Raw genomic sequence first — 12,500 nt, 5'->3', positions numbered from 1 at the left:
TGAGAGTAGGGGGGGCAACATGTTACCCTCTGAGAGTAGGGGGGGGGCAACATGTTACCCTCTGAGAGTAGGGGGGGGCAACATGTTACCCTCTGAGAGTAGGGGGGGGGCAACATGTTACCCTCTGAGAGTAGGGGGGGGCAACATGTGACCCTCTGAGAGTAGGGGGGGGCAACATGTGACCCTCTGAGAGTAGGGGGGGGCAACATGTGACCCTCTGAGAGTAGGGGGGGCAACATGTTACCCTCTGAGAGTAGGGGGGGGGCAACATGTTACCCTCTGAGAGTAGGGGGGGGCAACATGTGACCCTCTGAGAGTAGGGGGGGGCAACATGTGACCCTCTGAGAGTAGGGGGGGGCAACATGTGACCCTCTGAGAGTAGGGGGGGGCAACATGTGACCCTCTGAGAGTAGGGGGGGGCAACATGTTACCCTCTGAGAGTAGGGGGGGCAACATGTTACCCTCTGAGAGTAGGGGGGGGCAACATGTGACCCTCTGAGAGTAGGGGGGGGCAACATGTGACCCTCTGAGAGTAGGGGGGGGCAACATGTTACCCTCTGAGAGTAGGGGGGGCAACATTTTGACGTGAGAAAAACAAAACAGTTCTGCCGTCTCGTCCCGTCTATTTACAAAGAATACCAGTTGTGAACAGTATGCTAATAAGAAATCCGTATGACAATTCAATATGTACAACGCATCAAACTTCATCTAGACACCACGAGCATGTCAATATGACTTTATGACCGAGCACTAGGCCATACCCAACATCACAACATCAAACTGCAACTGCCTGCTGGTGCTAGCTTCCTCGCCGATGGTGATGTTGCTAGTGCTAGTGCTAGTGCTAGTGTGCTAGCTCCGATAGCCTCTGGAGCACTTCTGGATTTGTTTGCACCTGCTGCGCTGTCATTTCGAGTGGTAGCTTCTTCATTTGCATTGCCAGTTTTATTTTTATTATGAAGTGGTTAATTGTTTTTATAGCTATTTTCTCCATTGTGAGCAGGTTGGCTGGTTGTAGCTTGTTGAGCACTGAGCAGTAGGCTACAGTCAGATCTCTTTTTTTTGCGGTAACAGATCAAACCGGAAGTAGTTGAGGTCGATGGACGAGTTGTGCCATTGGTGGATTATGAATATATATATATTTTAAAAGGTAGCCTAGTTTAAGTAATTAATACACTTTTTAAATGAATGATGACCTAACACAAACTGGTACAAACCACAACTATGTATTTAATAATTGTGTTAATTATAAAAAATAAAAAAATAAATAGAGATATTAAAAAAGTTGGGTTTTTTTAATATTGGGCTGGCCAATATTTGGGCTGGCCAATCAGGTGGGGCACCTGCCCCCTGCCCCCCCTATAAAATCACCCATGTATTCCATGTTTCACATCACGTCCAATGTCTCTGGTGTATTTCCTGTGTATCTCGTTAAATATGTCTCCTTTTTTGTCTCTCTCCCTCTCTCTCTCTCTTTCTCATCTCTCTGTCATCTCTCTCCCTCCCCCCCTCTCTCTCTTTCTCATCTCTCTGTCATCTCTCTCTCTTTCTCTCCCTCTCTCATCTCTCTCTCTCTCTCTGTTTGTCCAGGTCAGCTGACCATGATCGTTGGCCAGGTGGGTTGTGGGAAATCCTCTCTGCTGCTCGCCATGCTGGGGGAGATGCAGACCATCAGCGGCAAGGTCTACTGGAGCAAGTAGGTCACACACACACACACACACACACACACACACACACCCGGTCTGCGGAACGTCTTCTAGGTCAGTGTCAACTTTTCAGCCAGCGCAACCCCCCTAAATAATTAAATAATTAAATAATGTTGGCAGAGCCCCCCCCCCCCCCCCCCGAGGAGCTTCCAACAACCTGACAAGAGCACACACACTCACACACACACACTCACACACATACACTCACACACCAGTAGACCAGATAATAACCTCACAAATAAAAGAATAATACAAAAAACATCTAATAACAGCCTTATATCTCTTCAGTCCAAGTGTGAGCATGAACTTGCTCTTCGTTGTTGTTTGAGATCATGCTTGTAAAGACCTATTTCAGGTGGGTTTTGAGATCATGCTTGTAAAGACCTATCTCAGGTGGGTTTGAGATCATGCTTGTAAAGACCTATCTCAGGTGGGTTGTGAGATCATGCTTGTAAAGACCTATCTCAGGTGGGTTTTAGATCATGCTTGTAAAGACCTATCTCAGGGGGGTTTTGAGATCATGCTTGTAAAGACCTATCTCAGGTGGGTTTTAGATCATGCTTGTAAAGACCTATCTCAGGAGGGTTTTAGATCATGCTTGTAAAGACCTATCTCAGGTGGGTTTTGAGATCATGCTTGTAAAGACCTATTTCAGGAGGGTTGTGAGATCATGCTTGTAAAGACCTATCTCAGGTGGGTTTTAGATCATGCTTGTAAAGACCTATCTCAGGGGGGTTGTGAGATCATGCTTGTAAAGACCTATCTCAGGAGAGTTGTGAGATCATGCTTGTAAAGACCTATCTCAGGAGGGTTTTGAGATCATGCTTGTAAAGACCTATCTCAGGTGGGTTTTGAGATCATGCTTGTAAAGACCTATCTCAGGTGGGTTTTGAGATCATGCTTGTAAAGACCTATCTCAGGAGAGTTGTGAGATCATGCTTGTAAAGACCTATCTCAGGAGGGTTTTGAGATCATGCTTGTAAAGACCTATCTCAGGAGGGTTGTGAGATCATGCTTGTAAAGACCTATCTCAGGAGGGTTTTGAGATCATGCTTGTAAAGACCTATTTCAGGTGGGTTGTGAGATCATGCTTGTAAAGACCTATCTCAGGTGGGTTTTAGATCATGCTTGTAAAGACCTATTTCAGGTGGGTTGTGAGATCATGCTTGTAAAGACCTATCTCAGGTGGGTTTTAGATCATGCTTGTAAAGACCTATTTCAGGTGGGTTGTGAGATCATGCTTGTAAAGACCTATCTCAGGAGAGTTGTGAGATCATGCTTGTAAAGACCTATCTCAGGAGGGTTTTAGATCATGCTTGTAAAGACCTATCTCAGGTGGGTTGTGAGATCATGCTTGTAAAGACCTATCTCAGGAGGGTTGTGAGATCATGCTTGTAAAGACCTATTTCAGGAGGGTTTTGAGATCATGCTTGTAAAGACCTATCTCAGGAGGGTTTTGAGATCATGCTTGTAAAGACCTATTTCAGGAGGGTTTTGAGATCATGCTTGTAAAGACCTATCTCAGGAGGGTTGTGAGATCATGCTTGTAAAGACCTATCTCAGGAGGGTTTTGAGATCATGCTTGTAAAGACCTATCTCAGGAGGGTTTTAGATCATGCTTGTAAAGACCTATCTCAGGAGGGTTTTAGATCATGCTTGTAAAGACCTATCTCAGGAGGGTTGTGAGATCATGCTTGTAAAGACCTATCTCAGGAGGGTTGTGAGATCATGCTTGTAAAGACCTATCAGGTGGGTTTTAGATCATGCTTGTAAAGACCTATCTCAGGAGGGTTTTAGATCATGCTTGTAAAGACCTATTTCAGGAGGGTTTTGAGATCATGCTTGTAAAGACCTATTTCAGGGGGGTTTTGAGATCATGCTTGTAAAGACCTATCTCAGGAGGGTTTTAGATCATGCTTGTAAAGACCTATCTCAGGAGGGTTTTGAGATCATGCTTGTAAAGACCTATTTCAGGAGGGTTTTGAGATCATGCTTGTAAAGACCTATCTCAGGAGGGTTTTAGATCATGCTTGTAAAGACCTATTTCAGGAGGGTTTGAGATCATGCTTGTAAAGACCTATCTCAGGAGGGTTGTGAGATCATGCTTGTAAAGACCTATCTCAGGTGGGTTTTAGATCATGCTTGTAAAGACCTATCTCAGGAGGGTTTTAGATCATGCTTGTAAAGACCTATTTCAGGTGGGTTGTGAGATCATGCTTGTAAAGACCTATCTCAGGTGGGTTGTGAGATCATGCTTGTAAAGACCTATCTCAGGTGGGTTGTGAGATCATGCTTGTAAAGACCTATCTCAGGAGGGTTGTGAGATCATGCTTGTAAAGACCTATCTCAGGTGGGTTTTAGATCATGCTTGTAAAGACCTATCTCAGGAGGGTTTTAGATCATGCTTGTAAAGACCTATCTCAGGTGGGTTTTAGATCATGCTTGTAAAGACCTATCTCAGGAGGGTTTTGAGATCATGCTTGTAAAGACCTATCTCAGGAGGGTTTTAGATCATGCTTGTAAAGACCTATCTCAGGTGGGTTTTAGATCATGCTTGTAAAGACCTATCTCAGGAGGGTTTTAGATCATGCTTGTAAAGACCTATCTCAGGTGGGTTTTAGATCATGCTTGTAAAGACCTATCTCAGGAGCGTTTTGAGATCATGCTTGTAAAGACCTATCTAAGGAGGGTTTTGAGATCATGCTTGTAAAGACCTATTTCAGGAGGGTTTTGAGATCATGCTTGTAAAGACCTATCTCAGGAGGGTTTTGAGATCATGCTTGTAAAGACCTATCTCAGGAGAGTTGTGAGATCATGCTTGTAAAGACCTATCTCAGGTGGGTTTTAGATCATGCTTGTAAAGACCTATCTCAGGAGGGTTTTGAGATCATGCTTGTAAAGACCTATCTCAGGTGGGTTTTAGATCATGCTTGTAAAGACCTATCTCAGGTGGGTTGTGAGATCATGCTTGTAAAGACCTATCTCAGGAGGGTTTTGAGATCATGCTTGTAAAGACCTATCTCAGGAGAGTTGTGAGATCATGCTTGTAAAGACCTATTTCAGGAGGGTTTGAGATCATGCTTGTAAAGACCTATCTCAGGAGGGTTTGAGATCATGCTTGTAAAGACCTATCTCAGGAGGGTTTTAGATCATGCTTGTAAAGACCTATCTCAGGAGGGTTTTAGATCATGCTTGTAAAGACCTATCTCAGGAGGGTTTTAGATCATGCTTGTAAAGACCTATCTCAGGAGGGTTTTGAGATCATGCTTGTAAAGACCTATCTCAGGAGGGTTTTAGATCATGCTTGTAAAGACCTATCTCAGGGGGGTTGTGAGATCATGCTTGTAAAGACCTATCTCAGGAGGGTTTTAGATCATGCTTGTAAAGACCTATTTCAGGAGGGTTTTGAGATCATGCTTGTAAAGACCTATCTCAGGAGGGTTTTAGATCATGCTTGTAAAGACCTATCTCAGGAGGGTTTTAGATCATGCTTGTAAAGACCTATCTCAGGAGGGTTTTAGATCATGCTTGTAAAGACCTATCTCAGGAGGGTTTTGAGATCATGCTTGTAAAGACCTATCTCAGGAGGGTTTTAGATCATGCTTGTAAAGACCTATCTCAGGAGGGTTTTAGATCATGCTTGTAAAGACCTATCTCAGGAGGGTTTTGAGATCATGCTTGTAAAGACCTATCTCAGGAGGGTTGTGAGATCATGCTTGTAAAGACCTATCTCAGGAGAGTTGTGAGATCATGCTTGTAAAGACCTATCTCAGGAGGGTTTTGAGATCATGCTTGTAAAGACCTATCTCAGGAGGGTTTTAGATCATGCTTGTAAAGACCTATTTCAGGAGGGTTTTGAGATCATGCTTGTAAAGACCTATCTCAGGTGGGTTTGAGATCATGCTTGTAAAGACCTATCTCAGGAGGGTTTTAGATCATGCTTGTAAAGACCTATCTCAGGAGGGTTTTGAGATCATGCTTGTAAAGACATATCTCAGGTGGGTTTTGAGATCATGCTTGTAAAGACCTATCTCAGGAGGGTTTTGAGATCATGCTTGTAAAGACCTATCTCAGGAGAGTTGTGAGATCATGCTTGTAAAGACCTATTTCAGGAGGGTTTGAGATCATGCTTGTAAAGACCTATCTCAGGAGGGTTTGAGATCATGCTTGTAAAGACCTATCTCAGGAGGGTTTTAGATCATGCTTGTAAAGACCTATCTCAGGAGGGTTTTAGATCATGCTTGTAAAGACCTATCTCAGGAGGGTTTTAGATCATGCTTGTAAAGACCTATCTCAGGAGGGTTTTGAGATCATGCTTGTAAAGACCTATCTCAGGAGGGTTTTAGATCATGCTTGTAAAGACCTATCTCAGGGGGGTTGTGAGATCATGCTTGTAAAGACCTATCTCAGGAGGGTTTTAGATCATGCTTGTAAAGACCTATTTCAGGAGGGTTTTGAGATCATGCTTGTAAAGACCTATCTCAGGAGGGTTTTAGATCATGCTTGTAAAGACCTATCTCAGGAGGGTTTTAGATCATGCTTGTAAAGACCTATCTCAGGAGGGTTTTAGATCATGCTTGTAAAGACCTATCTCAGGAGGGTTTTGAGATCATGCTTGTAAAGACCTATCTCAGGAGGGTTTTAGATCATGCTTGTAAAGACCTATCTCAGGAGGGTTTTAGATCATGCTTGTAAAGACCTATCTCAGGAGGGTTTTGAGATCATGCTTGTAAAGACCTATCTCAGGAGGGTTGTGAGATCATGCTTGTAAAGACCTATCTCAGGAGGGTTTTAGATCATGCTTGTAAAGACCTATCTCAGGAGGGTTTTAGATCATGCTTGTAAAGACCTATCTCAGGAGGGTTTTGAGATCATGCTTGTAAAGACCTATCTCAGGAGGGTTGTGAGATCATGCTTGTAAAGACCTATCTCAGGAGAGTTGTGAGATCATGCTTGTAAAGACCTATCTCAGGAGGGTTTTGAGATCATGCTTGTAAAGACCTATCTCAGGAGGGTTTTAGATCATGCTTGTAAAGACCTATTTCAGGAGGGTTTTGAGATCATGCTTGTAAAGACCTATCTCAGGTGGGTTTGAGATCATGCTTGTAAAGACCTATCTCAGGAGGGTTTTAGATCATGCTTGTAAAGACCTATCTCAGGAGGGTTTTGAGATCATGCTTGTAAAGACATATCTCAGGTGGGTTTTGAGATCATGCTTGTAAAGACCTATCTCAGGAGGGTTTTGAGATCATGCTTGTAAAGACCTATCTCAGGAGAGTTGTGAGATCATGCTTGTAAAGACCTATTTCAGGAGGGTTTGAGATCATGCTTGTAAAGACCTATCTCAGGAGGGTTTGAGATCATGCTTGTAAAGACCTATCTCAGGAGGGTTTTAGATCATGCTTGTAAAGACCTATCTCAGGAGGGTTTTAGATCATGCTTGTAAAGACCTATCTCAGGAGGGTTTTAGATCATGCTTGTAAAGACCTATCTCAGGAGGGTTTTGAGATCATGCTTGTAAAGACCTATCTCAGGAGGGTTTTAGATCATGCTTGTAAAGACCTATCTCAGGGGGGTTGTGAGATCATGCTTGTAAAGACCTATCTCAGGAGGGTTTTAGATCATGCTTGTAAAGACCTATTTCAGGAGGGTTTTGAGATCATGCTTGTAAAGACCTATCTCAGGAGGGTTTTAGATCATGCTTGTAAAGACCTATCTCAGGAGGGTTTTAGATCATGCTTGTAAAGACCTATCTCAGGAGGGTTTTAGATCATGCTTGTAAAGACCTATCTCAGGAGGGTTTTGAGATCATGCTTGTAAAGACCTATCTCAGGAGGGTTTTAGATCATGCTTGTAAAGACCTATCTCAGGAGGGTTTTAGATCATGCTTGTAAAGACCTATCTCAGGAGGGTTTTGAGATCATGCTTGTAAAGACCTATCTCAGGAGGGTTGTGAGATCATGCTTGTAAAGACCTATCTCAGGAGAGTTGTGAGATCATGCTTGTAAAGACCTATCTCAGGAGGGTTTTGAGATCATGCTTGTAAAGACCTATCTCAGGAGGGTTTTAGATCATGCTTGTAAAGACCTATTTCAGGAGGGTTTTGAGATCATGCTTGTAAAGACCTATCTCAGGTGGGTTTGAGATCATGCTTGTAAAGACCTATCTCAGGAGGGTTTTAGATCATGCTTGTAAAGACCTATCTCAGGAGGGTTTTGAGATCATGCTTGTAAAGACATATCTCAGGTGGGTTTTGAGATCATGCTTGTAAAGACCTATCTCAGGAGGGTTTTGAGATCATGCTTGTAAAGACCTATCTCAGGTGGGTTTGAGATCATGCTTGTAAAGACCTATCTCAGGAGGGTTTTGAGATCATGCTTGTAAAGACCTATCTCAGGTGGGTTGTGAGATCATGCTTGTAAAGACCTATCTCAGGAGGGTTGTGAGATCATGCTTGTAAAGACCTATCTCAGGAGGGTTTTAGATCATGCTTGTAAAGACCTATCTCAGGAGGGTTTTAGATCATGCTTGTAAAGACCTATTTCAGGAGGGTTTTAGATCATGCTTGTAAAGACCTATCTCAGGAGGGTTGTGAGATCATGCTTGTAAAGACCTATTTCAGGTGGGTTGTGAGATCATGCTTGTAAAGACCTATCTCAGGAGAGTTGTGAGATCATGCTTGTAAAGACCTATCTCAGGAGGGTTTGAGATCATGCTTGTAAAGACCTATCTCAGGTGGGTTTTAGATCATGCTTGTAAAGACCTATCTCAGGAGGGTTTTAGATCATGCTTGTAAAGACCTATCTCAGGAGGGTTGTGAGATCATAATTGTAAAGACCTATCTCAGGAGGGTTTAGATCATGCTTGTAAAGACCTATCTCAGGAGGGTTGTGAGATCATGCTTGTAAAGACCTATCTCAGGAGGGTTGTGAGATCATGCTTGTAAAGACCTATCTCAGGAGGGTTTTAGATCATGCTTGTAAAGACCTATCTCAGGAGGGTTTTAGATCATGCTTGTAAAGACCTATCTCAGGTGGGTTGTGAGATCATGCTTGTAAAGACCTATTTCAGGAGGGTTTTGAGATCATGCTTGTAAAGACCTATCTCAGGTGGGTTGTGAGATCATGCTTGTAAAGACCTATTTCAGGAGGGTTTTGAGATCATGCTTGTAAAGACCTATTTCAGGTGGGTTTTGAGATCATGCTTGTAAAGACCTATCTCAGGTGGGTTTTGAGATCATGCTTGTAAAGACCTATTTCAGGAGGGTTTTGAGATCATGCTTGTAAAGACCTATCTCAGGAGGGTTGTGAGATCATGCTTGTAAAGACCTATCTCAGGTGGGTTGTGAGATCATGCTTGTAAAGACCTATCTCAGGTGGGTTTTGAGATCATGCTTGTAAAGACCTATCTCAGGTGGGTTGTGAGATCATGCTTGTAAAGACCTATCTCAGGAGGGTTTTGAGATCATGCTTGTAAAGACCTATCTCAGGGGGGTTTTGAGATCATGCTTGTAAAGACCTATTTCAGGTGGGTTTTGAGATCATGCTTGTTAAGACCTATCTCAGGTGGGTTGTGAGATCATGCTTGTAAAGACCTATTTCAGGAGGGTTTTGAGATCATGCTTGTATAGACCTATTTCAGGTGGGTTTTGAGATCATGCTTGTAAAGACCTATCTCAGGAGGGTTTTGAGATCATGCTTGTAAAGACCTATCTCAGGAGGGTTTTAGATCATGCTTGTAAAGACCTATTTCAGGAGGGTTTTAGATCATGCTTGTAAAGACCTATCTCAGGAGGGTTGTGAGATCATGCTTGTAAAGACCTATTTCAGGTGGGTTGTGAGATCATGCTTGTAAAGACCTATCTCAGGAGAGTTGTGAGATCATGCTTGTAAAGACCTATCTCAGGAGGGTTTGAGATCATGCTTGTAAAGACCTATCTCAGGTGGGTTTTAGATCATGCTTGTAAAGACCTATCTCAGGAGGGTTTTAGATCATGCTTGTAAAGACCTATCTCAGGAGGGTTGTGAGATCATGCTTGTAAAGACCTATCTCAGGAGGGTTTTAGATCATGCTTGTAAAGACCTATCTCAGGAGGGTTGTGAGATCATGCTTGTAAAGACCTATCTCAGGAGGGTTGTGAGATCATGCTTGTAAAGACCTATCTCAGGAGGGTTTTAGATCATGCTTGTAAAGACCTATCTCAGGAGGGTTTTAGATCATGCTTGTAAAGACCTATCTCAGGTGGGTTGTGAGATCATGCTTGTAAAGACCTATTTCAGGAGGGTTTTGAGATCATGCTTGTAAAGACCTATCTCAGGTGGGTTGTGAGATCATGCTTGTAAAGACCTATTTCAGGAGGGTTTTGAGATCATGCTTGTAAAGACCTATTTCAGGTGGGTTTTGAGATCATGCTTGTAAAGACCTATCTCAGGTGGGTTTTGAGATCATGCTTGTAAAGACCTATTTCAGGAGGGTTTTGAGATCATGCTTGTAAAGACCTATCTCAGGAGGGTTGTGAGATCATGCTTGTAAAGACCTATCTCAGGAGGGTTTTAGATCATGCTTGTAAAGACCTATCTCAGGTGGGTTGTGAGATCATGCTTGTAAAGACCTATCTCAGGAGGGTTTTAGATCATGCTTGTAAAGACCTATCTCAGTAGGGTTTTGAGATCATGCTTGTAAAGACCTATCTCAGGAGGGTTTTGAGATCATGCTTGTAAAGACCTATCTCAGGTGGGTTGTGAGATCATGCTTGTAAAGCCCTATCTCAGGAGCGTTTTGAGATCATGCTTGTAAAGACCTATCTCAGGTGGGTTTTGAGATCATGCTTGTAAAGACCTATTTCAGGAGGGTTTTAGATCATGCTTGTAAAGACCTATCTCAGGAGGGTTTTAGATCATGCTTGTAAAGACCTATCTCAGGTGGGTTGTGAGATCATGCTTGTAAAGACCTATCTCAGGTGGGTTTGAGATCATGCTTGTAAAGACCTATCTCAGGTGGGTTTGAGATCATGCTTGTAAAGACCTATCTCTGGAGGGTTTTAGATCATGCTTGTAAAGACCTATCTCAGGAGGGTTTGAGATCATGCTTGTAAAGACATATCTCAGGAGGGTTTTAGATCATGCTTGTAAAGACCTATCTCAGGAGGGTTTTAGATCATGCTTGTAAAGTCCTATCTCAGGAGGGTTTGAGATCATGCTTGTAAAGACATATCTCAGGAGGGTTTTAGATCATGCTTGTAAAGACCTATCTCAGGAGGGTTTTAGATCATGCTTGTAAAGACCTATCTCAGGTGGGTTGTGAGATCATGCTTGTAAAGACCTATCTCAGGTGGGTTTGAGATCATGCTTGTAAAGACCTATCTCAGGTGGGTTGTGAGATCATGCTTGTAAAGACCTATCTCAGGGGGGTTGTGAGATCATGCTTGTAAAGACCTATCTCAGGAGAGTTGTGAGATCATGCTTGTAAAGACCTATCTCAGGAGGGTTTTAGATCATGCTTGTAAAGACCTATCTCAGGTGGGTTTGAGATCATGCTTGTAAAGACCTATCTCAGGTGGGTTGTGAGATCATGCTTGTAAAGACCTATTTCAGGTGGGTTTTGAGATAATGCTTGTAAAGACCTATTTCAGGAGGGTTGTGAGATCATGCTTGTAAAGACCTATTTCAGGAGGGTTGTGAGATCATGCTTGTAAAGACCTATTTCAGGAGGGTTGTGAGATCATGCTTGTAAAGACCTATCTCAGGTGGGTTTTAGATCATGCTTGTAAAGACCTATCTCAGGAGGGTTTTGAGATCATGCTTGTAAAGACCTATCTCAGGTGGGTTGTGAGATCATGCTTGTAAAGACCTATTTCAGGAGGGTTGTGAGATCATGCTTGTAAAGACCTATCTCAGGAGGGTTTTAGATCATGCTTGTAAAGACCTATCTCAGGTGGGTTTTAGATCATGCTTGTAAAGACCTATTTCAGGAGGGTTTTGAGATCATGCTTGTAAAGACCTATCTCAGGAGGGTTTTGAGATCATGCTTGTAAATACCTATCTCAGGTGGGTTTTAGATCATGCTTGTAAAGACCTATCTCAGGAGGGTTTTGAGATCATGCTTGTAAAGACCTATCTCAGGTGGGTTTTGAGATCATGCTTGTAAAGACCTATCTCAGGAGGGTTTTGAGATCATGCTTGTAAAGACCTATCTCAGGAGGGTTTTGAGATCATGCTTGTAAAGACCTATCTCAGGTGGGTTTTGAGATCATGCTTGTAAAGACCTATTTCAGGAGGGTTTTGAGATCATGCTTGTAAAGACCTATCTCAGGAGGGTTTTAGATCATGCTTGTAAAGACCTATCTCAGGTGGGTTGTGAGATCATGCTTGTAAAGACCTATCTCAGGAGAGTTTTGAGATCATGCTTGTAAAGACCTATCTCAGGAGGGTTTTAGATCATGCTTGTAAAGACCTATTTCAGGAGGGTTGTGAGATCATGCTTGTAAAGACCTATTTCAGGAGGGTTGTGAGATCATGCTTGTAAAGACCTATTTCAGGAGGGTTGTGAGATCATGCTTGTAAAGACCTATTTCAGGAGGGTTGTGAGATCATGCTTGTAAAGACCTATCTCAGGTGGGTTTTGAGATCATGCTTGTAAAGACCTATCTCAGGGGGGTTTTGAGATCATGCTTGTAAAGACCTATCTCAGGAGGGTTTTAGATCATGCTTGTAAAGACCTATCTCAGGAGGGTTTTGAGATCATGCTTGTAAAGACCTATCTCAGGAGGGTTTTGAGATCATGCTTGTAAAGACC

At 42.8% G+C, this 12,500-nt stretch overlaps 1 protein-coding gene across 1 annotated transcript in view; it reads left to right on the top strand.

The window, feature by feature from the left end:
• LOC311329426 (ATP-binding cassette sub-family C member 9-like) overlaps positions 1–12,500 on the top strand; it is a gene marked incomplete at its 3' end in the record, with an annotated part of 92,117 nt that overhangs the window by 64,996 nt on the left and 14,621 nt on the right. Inside the window, exon 17 of the mRNA XM_084463276.1 lies at positions 1,591–1,696. Coding sequence (XP_084319402.1) covers positions 1,591–1,696 — 106 coding nt within the window. The remainder of the gene's footprint in view (positions 1–1,590; positions 1,697–12,500) is intronic.

This window comes from Borostomias antarcticus (assembly GCF_949987555.1).
Source record: "Borostomias antarcticus genome assembly, contig: scaffold_217, whole genome shotgun sequence".
Taxonomy (NCBI): Eukaryota; Metazoa; Chordata; class Actinopteri; order Stomiiformes; family Stomiidae; genus Borostomias; species Borostomias antarcticus.
Note: the sequence above shows the minus strand (reverse complement) of the source record. Positions and strands in the feature narration are given on the sequence as shown.